The 22,576-nt window shown below is 47.1% G+C and overlaps 3 protein-coding genes across 6 annotated transcripts in view; all 3 read right to left on the reverse strand.

Annotated features, from left to right (window-relative positions):
- LOC123757857 (GTP-binding protein Di-Ras2) overlaps positions 1–22,576 on the reverse strand; it is a 211,372-nt gene that overhangs the window by 149,765 nt on the left and 39,031 nt on the right. The window contains exon 1 of one of the 4 annotated variants that reach the window (XM_069338652.1): positions 19,571–19,718. The exons of 2 other annotated variants lie outside the window; for them this stretch is intronic. The gene's annotated coding sequence lies outside the window, so the exon portion shown is untranslated. Of the gene's footprint in view, positions 1–19,570; positions 19,719–22,576 lie in introns of those variants that run through there. One more of the 4 variants, XM_069338651.1, reaches the window with a different exon arrangement.
- On the reverse strand, positions 103–786 carry LOC123758072 (calcium-binding and coiled-coil domain-containing protein 2-like). Its single transcript, XM_045742258.1, has one exon. It carries the CDS (start codon positions 784–786, stop codon positions 103–105), a length of 684 nt encoding a protein of 227 aa, XP_045598214.1.
- On the reverse strand, positions 1,889–3,169 carry LOC123758073 (uncharacterized). Its single transcript, XM_045742259.2, has one exon. It carries the CDS (start codon positions 3,167–3,169, stop codon positions 1,889–1,891), a length of 1,281 nt encoding a protein of 426 aa, XP_045598215.2.

Below are 22,576 nucleotides of genomic sequence, written 5' to 3' on the forward strand. Positions count from 1 at the left end.
AGGAAGACGTGAACACTCAACTTGTACCTTCCTCTGGATGAGTAATTTCCTCCTGGAACAAGGAGGTTATTCGGCTGTAAATCATCGCTTCCTGTAATTTCCTCAGGCGGGAACCGCCGGCGTTTGGCCCTCTCGCTCCTCATAATACGAGGATATATCCTCATGATACGTGTCCTTGTCCTCATGATACGTGTCCTTGTCCTCATGATACGTGTCCATGTCCTCATGATACGTGTCCTTGTCCTCATGATACGTGTCCATGTCCTCATGATACGTGTCCTTGTCCTCATGATACGTGTCCTTGTCCTCATGATACGTGACCTTGTCCTCATGATACGTGTCCTTGTCCTCATGATACGTGTCCTTGTCCTCATGATACGTGTCCATGTCCTCATGATACGTGTCCATGTCCTCATGATACGTGTCCTTGTCCTCATGATACGTGTCCATGTCCTCATGATACGTGTCCATGTCCTCATGATACGTGTCCATGTCCTCATGATACGTGTCCTTGTCCTCATGATACGTGTCCTTGTCCTCATGATACGTGTCCTTGTCCTCATGATACGTGTCCATGTCCTCATGATACGTGTCCATGTCCTCATGATACGTGTCCTTGTCCTCATGATACGTGTCCTTGTCCTCATGATACGTGTCCATGTCCTCATGATACGTGTCCATGTCTTCATGATACGTGTCCTTGTCCTCATGATACGTGTCCTTGTCCTCATGATACGTGTCCATATCCTCATAACACGAGTCCATATCCTCATAACACGAGTCCATATCCTCATAATACGAGTCCACATCCTCATAAAATCCTCATAAATACTTTAGGGGTCACTCTTGTCAGTGGCACTTAACTAGATCATCAACTAGGCCCTGCTGACCTCGTTGAGCAACAATGACCTCTATAGTAAGACAGAGTAGACCTCTACACTGACCTGTAGAGGTGAACTGGCGTAGCCCCTGACCCCACGGGGAGATCAGAGTGAAGATTAACGAGTCCGGCGTTCGAATCCTTGCTCCCGTGAATGGGGATTAAGGACTGAGACTTCACACATCAGACCTCTCTCTCTCTCTCTCTCTCTCTCTCTCTCTCTCTCTCTCTCTCTCTCTCTCTCTCTCTCTCTCTCTCTCTCTCTCTCTCTCTCTCCCTCTCTCTCTCTCTCTCTCTCTCTCTCTCTCTCTCTCTCTCTCTCTGTCTCTCTCTCTCTCTCTCTCTCTCTCTCTCTCTCTCTCTCTCTCTCTCTCTCTCTCTCTCTCTCTCTCTGTCTCTCTGTCTGTCTCTCTCTCTCTCTCTCTCTCTCTCTCTCTCTCTCTCTCTCTCTCTCTCTCTGTCTCTCTCTCTCTCTCTCTCTCTGTCTCTCTCTCTGTCTCTCTCTCTGTCTCTCTCTCTCTCTGTCTCTCTCTCTGTCTCTCTCTCTCTCTCTCTCTCTCTCTCTCTCTCTCTCTCTCTCTCTCTCTGCCAATCAGATGCAGCTGATTGGCCGATGTTGGTGAATCGACATCTTACCTGTCGATTCGCTGGAATATTACCGTCAACTATCATTAGTTCACTGTAACATTACCGTCAACCATCTGTACAATCACTGTCAGGTTACTGTCACGTCACCGTCATGTCACTGTCACGTCACGGTCAGGTCACTGTCACGTCACCGTCATGTCACTGTCACGTCACCTTCATGTCACTGTCCCGTCACCGTCATGTCACTGTCACGTCACCGTCATGTCACTGTCACGTCACCGTCATGTCACCGTCAGGAGAGCCAGAGATGGAAAACACTTCACTCGTAAGAGGATTACAGCGTCTCATTTGTCAAGCTTACATGAAAAAGTAATTATCTTTAGTTATGTATGGCTTTATGTCTGTGGCTTGGTCTGTGGCCTAGTCTGTGGCGTGGTCTGTGGCTTGGTCTGTGGCATGATCTGTGGCATGATCTGTGGCGTGGTCTGTGGCCTGGTCTGTGGCATGGTCTGTGGCATGATCTGTGGCGTGGTCTGTGGCTTGGTCTGTGGCATGGTCTGTGGCATGGTCTGTGGCATGATCTGTGGCGTGGTCTGTGGCTTGGTCTGTGGCCTGGTCTGTGGCATGATCTGTGGCGTGGTCTGTGGCTTGGTCTGTGGCATGGTCTGTGGCATGGTCTGTGGCATGATCTGTGGCGTGGTCTGTGGCTTGGTCTGTGGCGTGGTCTGTGGCATGATCTGTGGCGTGGTCTGTGGCGTGGTCTGTGGCTTGGTCTGTGGCGTGGTCTGTGGCGTGGTCTGTGGCGTGGTCTGTGGCGTGGTCTGTGGCGTGGTCTGTGGCGTGGTCTGTGGCGTGGTCTGTGGCATGATCTGTGGCGTGGTCTGTGGCATGGTCTGTGGCGTGGTCTGTGGCGTGGTCTGTGGCGTGGTCTGTGGCGTGGTCTGTGGCGTGGTCTGTGGCGTGGTCTGTGGTGTGGTCTGTGGCGTGGTCTGTGGCATGATCTGTGGCGTGGTCTGTGGCGTGGTCTGTGGCATGATCTGTGGCGTGGTCTGTGGCGTGGTCTGTGGCGTGGTCTGTGGCGTGGTCTGTGGCATGATCTGTGGCGTGGTCTGTGGTGTGGTCTGTGGCGTGGTCTGTGGCATGATCTGTGGCGTGGTCTGTGGCGTGGTCTGTGGCATGATCTGTGGCGTGGTCTGAGGCGTGGTCTGTGGCATGATCTGTGGCGTGGTCTGTGGTGTGGTCTGTGGCGTGGTCTGTGGTGTGGTCTGTGGCGTGGTCTGTGGCGTGGTCTGTGGCGTGGTCTGTGGCATGATCTGTGGCGTGGTCTGTGGTGTGGTCTGTGGCGTGGTCTGTGGTGTGGTCTGTGGCGTGGTCTGTGGCGTGGTCTGTGGCATGATCTGTGGCGTGGTCTGTGGTGTGGTCTGTGGCGTGGTCTGTGGTGTGGTCTGTGGCGTGGTCTGTGGTGTGGTCTGTGGCGTGGTCTGTGGCATGATCTGTGGCGTGGTCTGTGGCTTGGTCTGTGGCGTGGTCTGTGGCATGATCTGTGGCGTGGTCTGTGGCTTGGTCTGTGGCGTGGTCTGAGGCGTGGTCTGTGGCATGATCTGTGGCGTGGTCTGTGGCGTGGTCTGTGGCGTGGTCTGTGGCGTGGTCTGTGGCGTGGTCTGTGGCTTGGTCTGTGGCTTGGTCTGTGGCATGGTTCATGCAGGTCAGCGTTCAATCCTCGACAATCCAAGTGGTTAGCCACCATTCCTTTCCCCCCGTCCCATCCCAGATCCTTATCCTGACCCCTTCCTAGTGCTATATAGTCGTAATGGCGTGGCGCTTTCCCCCTGATAATTCCCTCCTCTCCTTAAATCTCCTTTCCTCCCCCTCCTCTCCTCTCTTCTCATTCACACATCTCCCCTTTCTCTCCTCTCATCTCCTACTTGCCACTGGTCGCCTGGTTCACTTCCGCCTCCCCACAACATCGTATAGCCCCCACACTTACGTTCTGATCTCATTCACCAAGAACCAAGGTCGTAGGGACGCTCAAGGCTGCGGAAAACACATTAAGATTCCACTTATCTTCGTCTTTGTTCAACCCCGTTTTTGTATTGGGTGGTAATCGTCTTATAGATATAAAAACGGTGTCTGATCCTCCTCGCAAAAATGGCGCCATTAGCGTCATGGCGGGTGAGGCTTCACTTGTAAACACCGCCGCCACAGCTCAAGCTCCCTCAGTAAGCTTCCCGCTTCACTGTTTTTCTCTGTGGAGGAGTTTTGCTTCGCTACGTTAAGGGAGCGTCAAGCTCACCTTCAAGGGGAAATATGTTTTGCTGAAATACACAGCGGTAATTTTATTAATTCAATTGGGATGATAATAATAGTAAAAATAATAATAATAATAACAATGGGAGGTTTGATGTTTCTCGGCATCTATCAAATCACGTGGATAGTCTGTGCCACGAGAGACATCCCTCTGCCTGTGTCTCTTCCTCTTTCTGTTCCACCTCTCTCCTTATCCCCCTCCCACCTCTTTTTGTTCCCCCTTCTCTCTTTGTCCTTGCCCCCTTTGTCTCCTCACCTCTCCCTCTTCCCATTCTTATCTCTCTTTTCTTCTCACTTCTTCTTTTTTCATCTTCTCCCCCCACCCCCTCCCAGCTCCTCGCCCTTCCCGCACCCCCTCCCAGCCTTAGGCAGGACGGTAGAGCGACGGCCTCGCTTCATGCAGGTCGGCGTTCAATCCCCGACCGTCCAAGTGGTTGGCCACCATCTCCCCCCCCCCTCCCGCCACCATCCCATCCCAAATACTTATCCTGACACATACCAAGTGCTATATATAGTCGTAGTGGCTTGGCTCTTTCACGCCTGACAAAAAGATATCCAGAGACATTGCAGGATGTCTCAGATTCAGACTTGGTTACAAGTGCTGCTGGGAGGTAATAAACCCAAAAGTCAAAGAGTGTCACTTCCGTGGAACAGAAGCAGAGGCGCCACTATTGCACTACTTACTGGAATGTGAAGCTACTGAAGCACTGCGCATCAAACTCAACATTAATGCAACGACAGCAGCTGCATTAAATGCAAATTCCACAGCGACTAAAATAATTAGAATAGCAGTTGAAGAATGGGGCACACTAGTGAACATTCTGCATCTACATCCGCCACCAAAATAATGTTATTAAAACAGGACTAAAACCAGTGCGCTAAAACAGAAGCAAAAAAAGAAACTGGGGTAAAGGAGGAAACCCCACCTTCCATTTAAAACTTTGACCCAGATATCACGGTAACAAGGTTATCGCGAATAACCGAACTCAACTACAGGCCGCGCTACATGACCATTTCGTTCTGAGTAGCTCAATCTAAAACAACAACAACAACAACAACAACAGGCACTTTCTCCTGATAGTTCTCTTCCCTCCCAGCTCCCCCCCCCCCCCATCAGAGCGGAGTCTGCATCAGGACATCAGAGAGTGACGGAGGCTGTGATGGGCGCCGGGACGCTCAGAGCACCAACCCGTTATTCCTTGTTATAACACATTGCTCGGAAATGCGACACATTAAGGTAACGGGGAAGACAACGCAGACGCTCCTCCACGTGAGTGTGACTGTAGAGCAGCTCAGCTCTACCGTCACCATCCCCGTGGAGTGACGAACTGCCCGAGTAACACTTTCACTCTGAATTAAGATATTTGATGAAGCTCAAGTGTGAATATTAATACAATTATTAGTAATTAATTTTTACGTAAAATAGGGAACATTAACATAAAATACTATTGTAGCTTAACATTTTCTAAATAGGCCAATGGAATTCTTCTTGGCTTGAGAATTATCAGTAAATTATCGTGTAAAATTCTAGCTTGCTCTCAAGCTGACGCCAAAGTTGTGTAGATTCGACAAATCTTTATATCCGTAAGTATTCCAAACATGTTTATCATCTGACAACAGAAGACGTGTCCAAGAATAGACTGCACAGCGGTCGACTGCATTTTCAGCTTGCGGTCAATACATCCCAATAACTGCGTCACGCAGCGTCACGCAGCGTCACGCTACCTCTGAATGTCGATTGCATTTCGTCAGTGTTGAGATGGTTGGGTTGTTGACAACCCACAACTACTCCATGACAATGGGGGAGAACTGAGGTCGGTGTCACGTGACGCTAAAGACAAGAGAAGTGTCGTGTGAGGTGTCACACCTCACCACCAGTTGAGGTACACGACAGTGGCCGCCACAGTGTAGTGAAGTCAATCAAAACAGAAGAAAAAATAATCTGAAGTCGACAGCGAGAGGCGAGCATGGCATTCTTTCCCGCCCTCACCCAATTACCTTTTATAGCCCCTCATTCCCCTCTCGTCTTCCTCCCGCCCCCTCCCCTCTCTCTCTCTCTCTCTCTCTCTCTCTCTCTCTCTCTCTCTCTCTCTCTCTCTCTCTCTCTCTCTCTCTCTCTCTCTCTCTCTCTCTCACTCGCGCGCCCCTCAAGCTACAAAATTAAATATCCCACTTTCAAAATATAGTCTTGTCCGGTCCATTATAGTCTCACAGCCTCCCTCTGCTGGCTCTTTGGTCTTGCTCCATTAACACCATTAAGAGAACAGCTCTCTCCCACTCGGGGCACAACCGCGTCACTCCACCTTACTCCATATCCAATTTCACTTCATGGTCGTCCTCGCCAACACCACTGAGGTCGGTGTTCCTGTGCGCGCCGGTAAAGAGATCAAGTCAAGTGTCCTGCTCGTCGCCCCTGTGAGCTCCACCTGGACCCTAGCTTGGATACGTAACATTCTCAACCGTGGTGGAGTGTGCTGTGATGGGACAGGCAACAGCTGTGGTGGAGTGTGCTGTGATGGGACAGGCAACAGCCGTGGTGGAGTGTGCTGTGATGAGACAGGCAACAGACAGCTCAAGAAACACACACTTGGCCATCGTCACTCACCAAGGTCATCTCTCATCCTTCACCAACGCCATTTCTCATTTCTTCTCACCCAAAACCTAGAAGCCTTCGTGTGCGCGAGTGTATTGTTCCAACCCCCCCCCCCCCCTTCCGACCCGCCTCCCCCCACCCCCCTCCCACACCCACCCCACACTCCATCCCATAACCCCCCCCCACGAATCAAATAGCTGGGAAGACTGGAATTAAGAGATAATAACCCCACTAATGACTGCTCTGCCTCCTCTCCAACCAATTAGCGCCTAGTGTGGCCTCCTTCACCTGCCCTCCAGATGCTGCAAGGGGGCTCCCCGCCCTCCCCTCCCCCCACAGCCTCACACTTCTATTCTCTCTCTTACTCTCACTCCCTGAAGCTGGTGAGAAGCGGCCCTGATGAGCTGTCACCAATCAATGAATCGCAGCCTCAAAGGTAGGAGGAGGGGAGGAGAAGGGGGAAGGGGGGGGGGGGAATGGGGAGATGGGGAGGGGAATGGGGGAGAAGGGAAGTTGGTGGTGAAATAGATTATAAGAAGTTATCTGGGAGTAATCAGCAGGACAGACATACTGAAGTGCTGCCCAATTTCCCATTTCTGCTTATCAATCAATAGATCGGACTTCGGTTCGGGGTTATCAAGGTGTGGAAATTGTGCGCGTTCACGGAGAAAATGCGATGGTGTGTGTGTGTGTGTGTGTGTGTGTGTGTGTGTGTGTGTGTGTGTGTGTGTGTGTGTGTGTGTGTGTGTGTTTATGTGTGTGTGTGTGTGTGTTTATGTGTGTGTGTGTGTGTGTGTGTGTGTGTGTGTGTGTGTGTACTCACCTAATTGTACTCACCTAATTGTGCTTGCGGGGGTTGAGCTCTGGCTCTTTGGTCCCACCTCTCAACCGTCAATCAACTGGTGTACAGATTCCTGAGCCTATTGGGCTCTATCATATCTACATTTGAAACTGTGTATGGAGTCAGCCTCCACCACATCACTTCCTAATGCATTCCATTTACTAACTACTCTGACACTGAAAAAGTTCTTTCTAACGTCTCTGTGGCTCATTTGGGTACTCAGCTTCCACCTGTGTCCCCTTGTTCGCGTCCCACCAGTGTTGAATAGTTCATCCTTGTTTACCCGGTCGATTCCCCTGAGGATTTTGTAGGTTGTGATCATGTCCCCCCTTACTCTTCTGTCTTCCAGTGTCGTAAGGTGCATTTCCCGCAGCCTTTCCTCATAACTCATGCCTCTTAGTTCTGGGACTAGTCTAGTAGCATACCTTTGGACTTTTTCCCGCTTCGTCTTGTGCTTGACAAGGTACGGGCTCCATGCTGGGGCCGCATACTCCAGGATTGGTCTTACATATGTGGTGTGCAAGATTCTGAATGATTCCTTACACAGGTTCCTGAACGCCGTTCTGATGTTAGCCAGCCTCGCATATGCCGCAGACGTTATTCTCTTTATGTGGGCTTCAGGAGACAGGTTTGGTGTGATATCAACTCCTAGATCTTTCTCTCTGTCTGTTTCATTAAGTACTTCATCTCCTATTCTGTATCCTGTGCCTGGCCTCCTGTTTCCACTGCCTAGTTTCATTACTTTGCATTTACTCGGGTTGAACTTCAACAGCCATTTGTTGGACCATTCACTCAGTCTATCCAGGTCATCTTGTAGCCTCCTACTATCATCCTCTGTTTCAATCCTCCTCATAATTTTTGCATCGTCGGCAAACATTGAGAGGAACGAATCTATACCCTCTGGGAGATCATTTACATATACCATTTACATATATCATTTACATATGTGTGTGTGTGTGTGTGTGTGTGTGTGTGTGTGTGTGTGTGTGTGTGTGTGTGTGTGTGTGTGTGTAAGTGCGTGCGTGTGCGCCTGTAAGGTAGAGAGGCATCAGTCACACATCACCATCCACCTCTCGTCAAGAATGAGAGAGAGCCCAATAGTTTAGGAGTCGGCTACATTACCACAGGAAACACCACCCCCCCCCTCCCCTCCCCCCTTCCCCCCCTGAGCCGCACCATTTCTACCCTCAGCACACAATGGACGGGTAATATTAGCCAGGTTGCTGATGCTCTGTACAGCCTTACGATACTTACTACCGAGAAGAAGAAGAAGAATTACGTCTTTCGACAATCGACTTGAGAATGGTCCGGGACGGACCGAAACGTCGTCGTCGTCCCTTCACTTTCCAGTGTATGGTCTGGTCAACACTTCAGACCCATTTAGAATACATACCGATGTGTGTCCCCGCTTCTAGACACATACACAAATTTCACCATAGTCCTCGAGTGTGTGTTATGGACTAAATCACCCTAGTTGGTCGGCCAGTAAGCTATTGTCACGGCCTTAACAACCATATCCTGAGTATGAGGCCTGGTCGACGACCGGGCCGCTGGGACGCTAAGCCCCGGAAGCACCTCAAGGTAAGGAAGCACCTCAAGGTAACCTATGATAGGCCTCAAGTCCAAATACCAAATACAGTAATCCCCTCACCGTGTTAATCACTTCAACGGTATCCTGGAAATACGATTAGTTCAGGGAATCATATTTTGAATACGTGGGAGCCTCCTCCTCATGCTTCTTGTTACTTGGCGTAAGTTGGTTTTAGAAATTATGGAAAAAGTATTGATAATTGTCTCACCAAAGAGAAGTCAAGGGACTGGGCGTCCTCTTACTACCGTTTATACTGTCTTAACTCACCTTTATAAGACTCGCTAAATGTTGACCTTTGCTTCCAGGAAATGAAATTTATGCCTCCGTGTTCGGACTGTTGCTGTTGTTTACTTCTCTTTACAGCCTACTTTTGTTTACAGCCTTACTTCTGTTTACATCTCTGGTTAGTGGTGATATTTGGGTGAACATGTTCTATGACATCACTTGCGTTGGGGTCCTGAGTGGCAGCTCTGAGAGTGTTCTGAGTGGCAGCTCTGAGTGCACTAAACTATTTAATCCTTTTATTATTCTAATAATTTGTCCAGATTCACCTACGAGTCCAGGGAGAAAGATGACGGGTTAGGAGATGCAGGGGACAGTAAAGAAAAGGGGACGAAGGAGAATAGAGATGGGGGGAAGAGAAGCAGGGAAAGGAAGAGACGGGAAAAAGCGAAGTAGAGAGTGAGGTGAGAATCAGAAACAGAAAACAAAGCTTAAATTAAGATAATAAGAAAGGGAGCCACATCATAAAAGAGGAGATACACACTCGGAAGAAAACGAAAAGAGAAATAGAGACAAATAAGAAAGTACTCGAGAGAGAGAGAGAGAGAGAGAGAGAGAACAGACAAAGTTATCTACTATTGGCCGAGCAAGACACGCAGACGCCCGACAAAGACCCAAAGCCCTCACAGAGAAACAAAGTGAACCAAGTTAGACTTGAAAGTACGACCCTGGAGCTGACAGAGAACCAGGATAAACTCGTCTCATGGGACACTGATGAAAATTTCATGTCGACTTTCGGAGGGCTACGATATCTGTATGTGCTAAATAGCATATACATAGTAATAATATAAATAATAATAATAGTGAATGGGACATATTTTCCTTATTGCCACAAACGAGGGTAAATACTTTCCTTATATATCAATCCTTCAAACGAAGGAATACTCAGCTTTTCACCATACATTCACCCGGACCATGTTGTGACGTCATCGTGACGGGACCATGTTGTGACGTCATCGTGACGGGACCATGTTGTGACGTCATCGTGACGGGACCATGTTGTGACGTCACCGTGACGGGACCATGTTGTGACGTCACCGTGACGGGAACACGTTGTGACGTCACCGTGACGGGACCATGTTGTGACGTCACCGTGACGGGACCATGTTGTGACGTCACCATGGCGGGAACATGTTGTGACGTCACCATGGCGGGAACATGTTGTGACATCACCATGTGGGTTTCTTACATTTGAGACGCCCCCAAGCAAGGCTTGGGAGGAGCAAGATGCCAGACGCCACATTAATCTCTCATTAAGGAACAAAATGCGTCACAACACAGTTCAACAGAACACAACACGTAAACAAGTTACATAGCCCGCATGAGAACATATAAACAAATTATCAAGCGACATCTGACATCCACGTCATAAACTACACTCCACAATATCGGGCGGGAAATAACAGTTTACTTGGACCATCGAGCACTGAACTCGGACCTGGAAAAATCACGTGACCGCCGCTAAACCGACCAGACGAGCATACTTCTTCGAGCGTTTTTGCAGATTAGAGTTCAAGCCCCAATGGTCCAACTGAAATAAATATATTTCCCCCCCCCCCAAGTTATAGGAATATATTACAAATATTATTAACGTTACATGTTACTTGTGAGCGGCAGGCAGGAGACTCTCTCTGGGGTTCCCTTGCTCTGTGTGATCTTTTAGCCCTTGTTCTTGTGCACCACTCGCAGGCTACTCTGTAAACACAGCCTGGGAATGATACAGCCCCGTGTGTGTGTGTGTGTGTGTGTGTGTGTGTGTGTGTGTGTACTCACCTATATGTACTCACCTATATGTGCTTGCAGGATCGAGCATTGACTCTTGGATCCCGCCTTTCTAGCTATCGGTTGTTTACAGCAATGACTCCTGTCCCATTTCCCTATCATACCTAGTTTTAAAAGTATGAATAGTATTTGCTTCCACAACCTGTTCCCCAAGTGCATTCCATTTTTCTACTACTCTCACGCTAAAAGAAAACTTCCTAACATCTCTGTGACTCATCTGAGTTTCCAGTTTCCACCCATGTCCCCTCGTTCTGTTATTATTACGTGTGAACATTTCATCTATTTCCACTTTGTCAATTCCCCTGAGTATTTTATATGTCCCTATCATATCTCCTCTCTCCCTTCTTTTCTCTAGTGTCGTAAGGTTCAGTTCCTTCAGCCGCTCTTCATATCCCATCCCTCGTAGCTCTGGGACAAGCCTCGTCGCAAACCTCTGAACCTTCTCCAGTTTCTTTATGTGTTTCTTCAGGTGGGGGCTCCATGATGGCGCGGCATACTCTAAGACGGGTCTCACGTAGGCAGTGTAAAGTGCCCTAAAAGCTTCCTCATTTAGGTTTCTGAATGAAGTTCTAATTTTCGCCAGTGTAGAGTACGCTGCTGTCGTTATCCTATTTATATGTGCCTCAGGAGTTAGATTAGGTGTCACATCCACTCCCAGGTCTCTTTCTCGAATCGTTACAGGTAGGCTGTTCCCCTTCATTGTGTACTGTCCCTTTGGTCTCCTGTCACCTGATCCCATTTCCATAACTTTACATTTACTGGTGTTAAACTCCAGTAGCCATTTCCCTGACCATCTCTGCAGCCTGTTTAAGTCCTCTTGGAGGATCCTACAATCCTCGTCTGTCACAACTCTTCTCATTAATTTTGCGTCATCTGCAAACATTGACATGTATGATTCCACTCCTGTAAACATATCATTTACGTAAATTAGAAAGAGGATTGGTCCCAGCACCGATCCTTGAGGTACTCCACTTGTTACTGTTCGCCAGTCCGACTTTTCGCCCCTTACCATTACCCTCTGGCTCCTTCCTGTTAGGTAGTTCTTCACCCATACTAGGGCCTTTCCGCTTACTCCTGCCTGCCTCTCAAGTTTGTATAGCAGTCTCATGTGCGGTACCGTATCAAAGGCCTTTTGGCAGTCAAGAAATATGCAGTCTGCCCAGCCTTCTCTGTCCTGCCTTATCCTTGTTACTTTATCATAGAATTCTAAAAGGTTTGTTAGGCATGATTTCCCTGTCCAGAACCCATGTTGGTGCTTGTTTACAAACCCAATGCTCTCCAGGTGCTCAACAAGTCTTAGCCTAATAATTCTTTCAAGTATTTTGCAGGGGATGCTTGTCAGTGATACGGGTCTGTAGTTAAGTGCCTCCTCCCTATCACCCTTTTTGAAAATCGGTACGACATTTGCCTCCTTCCAGCAACTGGGCAATTCTCCCGACATAAGTGACTCATTAAAGATCATTGCCAGAGGCACGCTGAGAGCCTGCGCTGCCTCTTTGAGTATCCACGGTGATACTTTGTCTGGTCCAACAGCTTTATTTGCATCCAGTGTTGTCAACTGTTTCATTACATCCTCTGCTGTCACCTCTATATCCGATAGTCTTTCATCTTGGGTAATCTCTTCTAACAATGGGAGCTGCTCAGGCTCGGTTGTGAACACTCCATGGAATTTTGCATTCAGTACCTCGCAGATTTCCTTGTCGCTTTCTGTATATGCCCCTTCTGTTTTCCTCAGTCTTGTCACTTGGTCATTTACCGACATCTTCCTTCTTATATGGCTATGTAGTAATTTTGGTTGCTTTTTCGCTTTGACTGCAATATCGTTCTCATAATTTCTTTCCGACACTCGTCTTATGTTAATGTAATCATTCCTAGCTCTGTTACATCTAATCCTGTTGTCCTCTGTCCTTTGTCTTCTGTACTTCCTCCACTCCCTCCTGCTTCTCACCTTTGCTTCCTGACACTGTCTATTAAACCATGGGTTATTATATTCCCTCCTGCTTTTTTCCTTTATTGTTGGAATAAATCTATCTTCAGCCTCCTTGCATTTCAATATGACTTGGTTCATCATACCTTGCACTGTTTTTCCTCTAAGTTCTTCCTCCCACTGCACTTCTCCCAGGTAGTCCCTTATCCTTCTGTAGTCCCCTTTTCTGTAATCAAGTCTCCTTTCCCGGACCTCTTGTCCTTTGGTCACAATTTTAAGCTCCATCATGTAGTCAAAGACTAAGACACAATGGTCACTAGCTCCTAGTGGTATTTCATGTTCCAACTGCTCGATGTCTTCTACATTCTGAGTGATAATGAGATCTAATAGGCTGGGCGTATCCCCTCCTCTTTCCCTAGTATCTTCTTTCACATGCTGTGTTAGGAAATTCCTGTCAATAACGTCTACCAGCTTCGCTCCCCAGGTCTCCTCCCCGCCATGGGGATTCCTCGTTTCCCAATTTATCTCTCCGTGATTTAGGTCCCCCATGACCAGCAGCTTCGCTCTCATTCTATGCGCTAAAGTTGCTGCCCTCTGCAGTTCATCCATACATGTCTTGTTGCTGTCCTCGTACTCCTGCCTGGGCCTTCTACTGTTTGGTGGGGGATTGTAGAGTATCAAGATTACAATCTTCTTCCCATCCACTGTCAGAGTTCCATGTATGAAGCTTGTGCTTTCATTGGTACCCGGATTTTCCAGCTCATCAAACTTCCATTTCCGCTTTATTAGTAGTGCCACTCCTCCTCCCTGTCTCTGTGTCCTTTCTTTTCTTGTCACCTGGTACCCCTCTGGAAAGATTGCATCCGAGATCATGCCATTTATTTTAGTTTCCACTATTGCCACTATGTCTGGGTCTGCCTCACTAACTCTTTCTTTTATCTCTTCTGCTTTATTGGCTACCCCATCAGCATTGGTGTACCAAACCTTGAGACTCTTCTTGGAAACTCGGGTGTCAGAGTTCCCCCTTTCACCAGGGGTCTGGGGGGAACTGGGGGGTGTCTGGGGGGCAAGTGGGGGCTGTGGGTGTGTGTGTGTGTGTGTGTGTGTGTGTGTGTGTGTGTGTGTGTGTGTGTGTGTGTGTGTGTGTGTGTAATTACCTAAGTGTAGTTACAGGATGAGAGCTACGCTCGTGGTGTCCCGTCTTCCCAGCACTGTCTGTCTGTCTGTCTGTGTCTGTCCCCGTGTGTGTGTGTGTGTGTGTGTGTGTGTGTGTGTGTGTGTGTGTGTGTGTGTGTGTGTGTGTGTGTGTGTGTGTGTGTGTGGGCCTGGCGTATATAACAGCAGCAGGAGCAGCCTTATAATTAGGTGCATGGAGCCATGACCACCCCGCCGTAACTGCCACGCAAGCATTTGTATGGAATTAAAAGTAATTTATGTCCTCATTATGTATATATATATATATATATATATATATATATATATATATGAATGAAAACTCACACCCCAGAAGTGACTCGAACCCATACTCCCAGAAGCAACGCAACTGGTAACTACAGGGCGCCTTAATCCGCTTGACCATCACTTAATCTTGCTTCTGGGAGTATGGGTTCGAGTCACTTCTGGGGTGTGAGTTTTCATTCGCATATAGTCCTGGGGACCATTCAGGCTTGTTCGCATATATATATATATATATATATATATATATATATATATATATATATATATATATATATATATATATAATATATATACTCCTGAAGACCCCAGTTTTTCAAACTGAAGGGCCAGTTTGCATGACAGGCAGAACGATTTTCCGTTTTCAAGTATGTCATTCTAAACTGTTTCATTCTTACCAATATTCATATATTATATTAAGAACGTGGACCGCTGTCTTAGGTTATACATTAGCTAAGGCTAGATCAGAGTTGGTTAGGTTAGGTTCGATAGATTAGGTTAGGTTCGATGGATTAGGTTAGGTTCGATAGATTAGGTTAGGTTCGATGGATTAGATTAGGTTCGATAGATTAGGTTAGGTTCGATGGATTAGATTAGGTTCGATAGATTAGGTTAGGTTCGATGGATTAGATTAGGTTCGATAGATTAGGTTAGGTTCGATGGATTAGGTTAGGTTCGATAGATTAGGTTAGGTTCGATGGATTAGATTAGGTTCGATAGATTAGGTTAGGTTCGATGGATTAGATTAGGTTCGATAGATTAGGTTAGGTTCGATGGATTAGATTAGGTTCGATAGATTAGGTTAGGTTCGATGGATTAGGTTAGGTTCGATAGATTAGGTTAGGTTCGATGGATTAGATTAGGTTCGATAGATTAGGTTAGGTTCGACGGATTAGATTACGTTAAGGCTTGGCCATATTTTGTTGTTTCAAAAAATGGCAACAAATCTATCATTCCATTAGGCAAAAAAGTTTGAAAAATTTAATATTTCAAGAAAATTTTGCTCGTTAGGCAAGTTTGGCTCAACCTTTTTCCCCCTCTCTCCCCTCTCCCTCTCTCTCTCTCTTTCTCTCTTCGTCTTTCTATTTCTCTTTCTATCTGCTTACATTCCTCCAAACTCTCTCTGTCTCGCCTCCCTGTCTTCCCCCCTTCTCCGTCTTCGCTTTCCCTTCCCTTCTCTCCCCATCACTCTCTCTCCCCTTCTATCTCTTCCCTCTCCCATCTCTCCTCTTCTCCTATCCTTTCTTCTATCTCACTTTCCCTCTGTCCTCTCTTTTTCCTCTCACCGTCTCCCTCTCTCCTCTTTCTCTCTCTCTCTCTCCCTATATCGAGATGTGCCTGTTTGTCCATCTCTACTTTTATCTCTGTTTCTGTCTTTATCTCTTTTCTTTGTGCTGAGAAGGTGGCCCGTTTGTCGCTAGTGGCTAGGGGTCGGGTGTTGGAAAATATCCAACACTTATTTTCATTTTTCTAATATTACTAACTTGTAGATTAATCATATCAATATTTTCCTACTGCGCCAATTATTTTACCGAATATTTGTACTGTACGGCGTGGGTACGTCCAGTCAATTAGCATGGGGGAAAGATAATATTTATATACCAGATAATTCAATTCTATTCTCACTACGCATCAGTATTCTTTGCTAAGAATCAATGACTAATACTACATAAATCAGTGACAACGTCAATTCGCGTTATTAGCTGAAGATCACAAGATAACAGTAATCTGTTATCTCAGAGTTAACATGGAGGAACGAAATTCTCCATTCATTTTCATCTATTTTTCGTCCATATGAAAACAGTTTCATGTTAATAATTATACGACGAAAACATCATTAATATTACCTTCCTCATAATAAACCCAAGTCTTAATATCTCAGGCGGTTGAGAAATTCTTAGGAGAATAAGTCTCCATAACAACGATTCTTGTCTTGCGCATGCGCGGACGAGACCGGGATGAAGGAGGGAAGCGGCAGCAGCCATATTGTTGACAAGAAGCAGTGTCTAGGCTTTCACGTTTACATCTTCCCGTAATTGTGTCATCCTTGCTGGAGCAGGTGCCAGGGATCGAGAGTGACTCCGCCCCACACCAGACACTCGTCCCGGCGAGCGTAATGTAGTCAATTTCCTACTGATGTTTGTTTATTTGTGCACATATAACAAATAGGGAATTAGCTTGTCGTCAGGACGCGAGGCTACATCATCATCAAAGTTAGTCTTATTCTCGCTTATGTCCCCACTTTTCATTCAGAAATAGTGGTATATTCACTTTGGCCGAGGCATTCTCTACATTTTAATCGTGATTTCAGCTGGAGCCATAGTGACAAGAGAAATAAACTTGCCCTCCATGTGCTTGTCTGGACAGCATGTTACAGCAAGCATGGGGATGTGACTGCCCTATACCATACACCTATTTCTACCAAACGGCTAAGCTGTCATAGTACTTATGTAGTTATTGATAACCCTTAGTTGATTACTGATCTTTAACTGATCATTATTATTTTACTAACACTCATTATGCTATATAATTGTTACGTATAATTTGTAAATATCTATGTTTGACTCTGATGAAGAACCGATATACAGTCTTATTGATATTTCAAAGTGCACTATAAATTCTTTTAAAATACATAGGCACTAGTTCGTGAATATAATTTCAATACACTTTTTTAGTTTTCCACTTTTTCACAAAAAGTGGTGGTCCTTCATAGCTATCGAATTCATCATTATTTGATCAATATGATTAATATATTTGAGTCAAATTTTCCCACATCAGGGGCCCGACACCTCCACTGAACCTCTGGAACGTTGAAGGGGCCCGACACCTCCACTGAACCTCTGGAACGTTGAAGGGGCCCGACACCTCCACTGAACCTCGTGAAGGTTGAAGGGGCCCGACACCTCCACTGAACCTCGTGAAGGTTGAAGGGGCCCGACACCTCCACTGAACCTCGGGAAGGTTGAAGGGGCCCGACACCTCCACTGAACCTCTTGAAGGTTGAAGGGGCCCGACACCTCCACCCTGGGCACATGGGTGTAACCATTGTGTTGTCATATTTTCCAATTACAGTCAAGGTGTGATATAATTGTTCGGACAAGTTGTTGGAAATCAGTGCACGATGTTTTATGCAAGAATCGACAAGAGGTCCACAGGGTTCTCTACGGCATGATGTCGACAGATTGGTGGTGATCCTGACCCCGACCATGTTGGGCATGTACCCAACTGCACCTCACGGAAAACTTGGCGAGGTCTGCTCCAAACATCTGGCATTCATTCTCGAACTTTCTAACATTAATACAGATATATTAGCTCCATGGGTAGTCGAGGGGCCTGAGGGGGTATTGTATTTTTATCTGGTTGTGGTTCGAGGTTTATGATGGTCCCGAGTTTCTAGTTGTCTGGAGTTTCGCTGAGACTCTGAATGTGTTGAGGCCCTGAGTGTGTTGTGGCCCTGAGTGTGTTGTGGCCCTGAGTGTGTTGTGGCCCTGAGTGTGTTGAGGCCCTGAGTGTGTTGTGGCCCTGAGTGTGTTGTGGCCCAGAGCATGACTTTATGATAGCGGGTGTGGGGTAAGAGTTGTGAGGGAGTAGGGAGTATTTGGGACTTAGGATAGTTGTGTGTAGGAGTCGGGGGTTACGTTGTGTAACTGTGTGAGTGAGTGTGTAATTACCTAAGTGTAGTTACAGGATGAGAGTGACGCTCGTGGTGTCCCGTCTTCCCAGTACTCTTTGTCATATATGATGCTTTGCAACGACTGACGGTTCTGGCCTCCACTGCCTTCTCGCTTAACTTGTTCCAACCGTCTATCACTCTGCAAAAGTGAACTTTGTCAAATTTTGTTTCGGCACTCTCGTTTCCTTAGTGGGAATCTATGACCTTTTCCAAGGAGTTACAGGTTTCTGATATTCCTCTTTGTCAATTGTGTGTGTTGGCGGGTGGGGGGGAAAGGTTGCAAATGTCTGTATGCATTGCACGCAGACACATACACACATACACAAAGACACACACACACATGCACAAAGACACACACACACACACACACACACACACACAAAGGGACCTGACGGCTTAGTGGACAGCGCTCGGAATTCGTAATCTATGGTCCGGGGATCGATCTCCGGCGATAGCAGAAACAAATATGCAGAGTTTCTTTCACCCTAATGTACCTGTTCATTCCGTGCGTTGGTTCGAACCCTCATCACGGTCGTTGTGGATTTGCCACTTCACCTAGCACTAAATAGGTACCTGTGAGTTAGACAGCTGCTACGGGCTGCTTCCGGCGTGTGTGGATGTGTGTGTGTGGAAAAAAAAATTATTGACAGTTGAGAGGCGGGCCGAAAGAGCCAGAGCTCAACCCTCACAAGCATAACTAGGTGAACACACACACACACACACACACACACACACACACACACACACACACACACACACACACACACACACACACACACACACACACCGGAAGCAGCCCGTAGCAGCTGTCTAACTCACAGGTACCTATTTAGTGCTAGGTGAAGTGGCAAATCCACAACGACCGTGATGAGGGTTCGAACCAACGCACGGAATGAACAGGTACATTAGGGTGAAAGAAACTCTGCATATTTGTTTCTGCTATCGCCGGAGATCGATCCCCGGGATTCTCAGGAATCTGTACACCAGTTGATTGACAGTTGAGAGGCGGGACCAAAGAGCCAAAGCTCAACCCCCGCAAGCACAATTAGGTGAGTACAATTAGGTGAGTACACGCACACGCACACGCACACACACACACACACACACACATACCAGTTCCTCATGTGGTGCCAATTAACGAGAGGTTTACTTTTACCAGAGTCACTGACAACAATAAATCATTGACGACACAATTATTCGAACAAACTATTCATAATAAATATTTGAGAGTGTAGACGAGCCAGCCAGTGGAGTCGAACCCCCAGAGAATACGTAACCACTGTCAACTGGCCGGAGCGCCTCAAGCTCGGCCCCTCCTAACACACCGACAAGCATCTGGGGTCAGATTCTCGAAGCAGTTACGCAAGCACTTATGAACCTGTACATCTTTTCTCAATATTTGGCGGCTTTGTTTACAATTATTAAACAGTTAATGAGCTGCGAAGCACCAGGAGGCTGTTTATAACAATAACAACAGTTGATTGGCAAGTTTTCATGCTTGTAAGCTGTGTAATAAATGTAACCAAGGCCGTCAAAGATTGAGGGAAAGATGTACACGTTCATAAGTACTTGCGTAACTGCTTCGTGAATCTGGTCCCAAATTTTAACCTGTTTTGCTTTACCATAAACGTACGAACCTAGACAAACTGACCTTGTCTATCGAAGTCGGCGATATTTTGTCCGAGAATCAATATAGCCGGAGACACGTCCAGTGAGCAGTCGGGTTGTTAATCATCCTTGAATAACTATTAACACCACCGTCTCACCACCACCAAGTCAAACACGACACTAATATAATTCAAGGAGTAACGCTGAACACATCTTGAAGACCTCAGGAGCACTCGAAATATTGATCCGGATCTGAAACCTCCGGATTCTACGCGGGTCACAAGCTGCGGGTCGCCCTACTGACCCCTCGTCAGCTGTAACGTATTGACTATTCAAGCCGTCTTCCTAATAGCACGTCGCATTTTGACGTATACTCTACCTAAGGCCAAAAATTGTCGTAATAGAAAGTGGCAGTGGCTCGCAAAATTGACATACCGTCCCGTTTTTTGTTCGTGGGTCTTCTGGTAGGTTAAAATGAGGGCACTACAGTACGACTGTTAATTGACGTTGGGAAATCTTAGGAGGACGGGCCAGAGCATTCAAGATGGACATTTTATCATATTTAAGTTTTATTTTACATAAAATTGTTATGAATTGTTGGTTGTTTAGGTTCTGTTGGCGATGTTTTAGGTTCTGTTGTTTAGGTTCTGTTGGCGATGTTTTAGGTTCTGTTGTTTAGGTTCTGTTGGTATTGGAAGTACATGGGTGAACTATGTAGAGAGCTGCGATTCGAACAGAGAATTAGAGTGGAACACTTTTCGAGAAATGTTCGAACGTTATCAATTATGACTAGTCTGTGAACCCTTTACATTCATAAACAGGGGTTTGGCGGCTGGATTAACGAGCATTGCCCTTTCTTGATGAAGACGGACTGTTATAACAGATAACCTTCGAACTCTTCTTGAACAGTGCTCCACTCTTATTCCCTGTTCGAATCGCACCTCTCTAAGTGCTTCACCCCCATACTGCATATGCAAATATTTCAGCCCGTCCGCATTTAAACAAAAGCCAGCTAAACAAGTAAAGTAAAACAAAAGAGATGTTTACAGCGTTGTGGTTCGAACAAACGTCTTTAGCGAAGCACTTGTTCCGTAAGTGTTCGGACGTCATCTATTGTGCAGCCCGTCCTCCAAACAAAGACCCAAAAGTGATTCCATGCACCCGCCAAACCCTTTAGCGAAGGGTTTGGCAAAGGGTTTTAAAACGAATTTTGTTCGAACCACAACGCTGTAAATGCTTCACCCACGTATTACAAATACAAATAATCGCCTAAAGAACCCAAACACCTGCCCTAACCTACACCAAACTGTACATATACATTTAATATATAATAATGTTAATTTATATGTGAGAAGAAACCAATTTTTAATAGTCTTTTAAAACTGATAAATACGTCTGGTAGGGAGGGTGGGGCCGCTCGGCTGCTCCGCTAACGAGCATGACCTGAGGACAGGTTGAATAATTGCCAACAGAACAGTTTGTTGTCGCGAGCGGTCCCAACGTCAAAAAAAAAACTGTCGTTCTAAAATGCCCCAACCTAGCCAATTAGAGGAACCACGAACAGAAAACGGAACATTATGTCTATTTCGCGAGCCGCTGCCATTTCCTTGTACAACAGTCTTTGACCCTGTAGGAGGCCTGGTCGACGACCGGGCCGCGGGGACGCTAAGCCCCGGAAGCACCTCAAGGTAAGGTGACCCTTAGATAAAGTAAACGCGACGTTCTATAACGACAACAGCCGGTACTGCCTGGGTCGCCCGGGGTGCCCCAGATCTGTCCTTGTGCTTTTTTGGTCTCCCATGTTTCTACCTGTGTGTGTGTGTGTGTGTGTGTGTGTGTGTGTGTGTGTGTGTGTGTGTGTGTGTGTGTGTGTGTGTGTGTGTGTGTGTGTGTGTGTGTGTGTGTGTGTGTGTGTGTGCAGGCCGTGTGGACGAGGGGCTGGAGGAGGAGGAGCGGCCCACGGGAGCCATCCGGTGGACAGGGGATAGGGAAGGGGAATGACGTCATGAATATATATTACGGGCAAAGAATGATAATTACATTTTTTTTTTAATTTTGTAGACATTGTATTTGAAAAAATAATACTGATTTTGAACACACAATGCATCTGTGGCGTCGGCCACAGCCTGATGACGGGCTGGGGTCCTGTGTAGAGTGTTGGGGTCCTGTGTAGAGTGCTGGGGGTCCTGTGTAGAGTGCTGGGGGTCCTGTGTAGAGTGTTGGGGGTCCTGTGTAGAGTGCTGGGGGTCCTGTGTAGAGTGCTGGGGGTCCTGTGTAGAGTGTTGGGGGTCCTGTGTAGAGTGTTGGGGGTCCTGTGTAGAGTGCTGGGGGTCCTGTGTAGAGTGCTGGGGGTCCTGTGTAGAGTGTTGGGGGTCCTGTGTAGAGTGTTGGGGGTCCTGTGTAGAGTGTTGGGGTCCTGTGTAGAGTGCTGGGGTCCTGTGTAGAGTGCTGGGGGTTCTGTGTAGAGTGTTGGGGTCCTGTGTAGAGTGCTGGGGGTCCTGTGTAGAGTGTTGGGTCCTATGTAAAGTGCTGGGGGTCCTGTGTAGAGTGTTGGGTCCTATGTAGAGTGCTGGGGGTCCTGTGTAGAGTGCTGGGGGTCCTGTGTAGAGTGCTGGGGGTCCTGTGTAGAGTGCTGGGGGTCCTGTGTAGAGTGCTGGGGTCCTGTGTAGAGTGCTGGGGGTCCTGTGTAGAGTGCTGGGGGTCCTGTGTAGAGTGCTGGGGGTCCTGTGTAGAGTGCTGGGGGTCCTGTGTAGAGTGCTGGGGTCCTGTGTAGAGTGCACAGAAGAAGGATACTCTGAAGGGCACACAAACTAAAAGATCTGAGGGGCATAACCAAGTTGACTTCTCCACCGACCTCACCACAGAACATAACAAAAAACGACAAACTGCAAAGAGACTAACTAAAATAATTAAGAAACACGGACCAGTACAAAGATTCAAAGTTAAGGAGAGGAAGAGGGCAGGCGATCATGACTGCGGCTGGCGTAGGCCTTCGCCCAGCAGGGCAGAACTAACCTTATATTTTTCTGATGACAAGCAGGCTCAAGAC

This window comes from Procambarus clarkii, chromosome 40 (assembly GCF_040958095.1).
Source record: "Procambarus clarkii isolate CNS0578487 chromosome 40, FALCON_Pclarkii_2.0, whole genome shotgun sequence".
Classification (NCBI taxonomy): domain Eukaryota; kingdom Metazoa; phylum Arthropoda; class Malacostraca; order Decapoda; family Cambaridae; genus Procambarus; species Procambarus clarkii.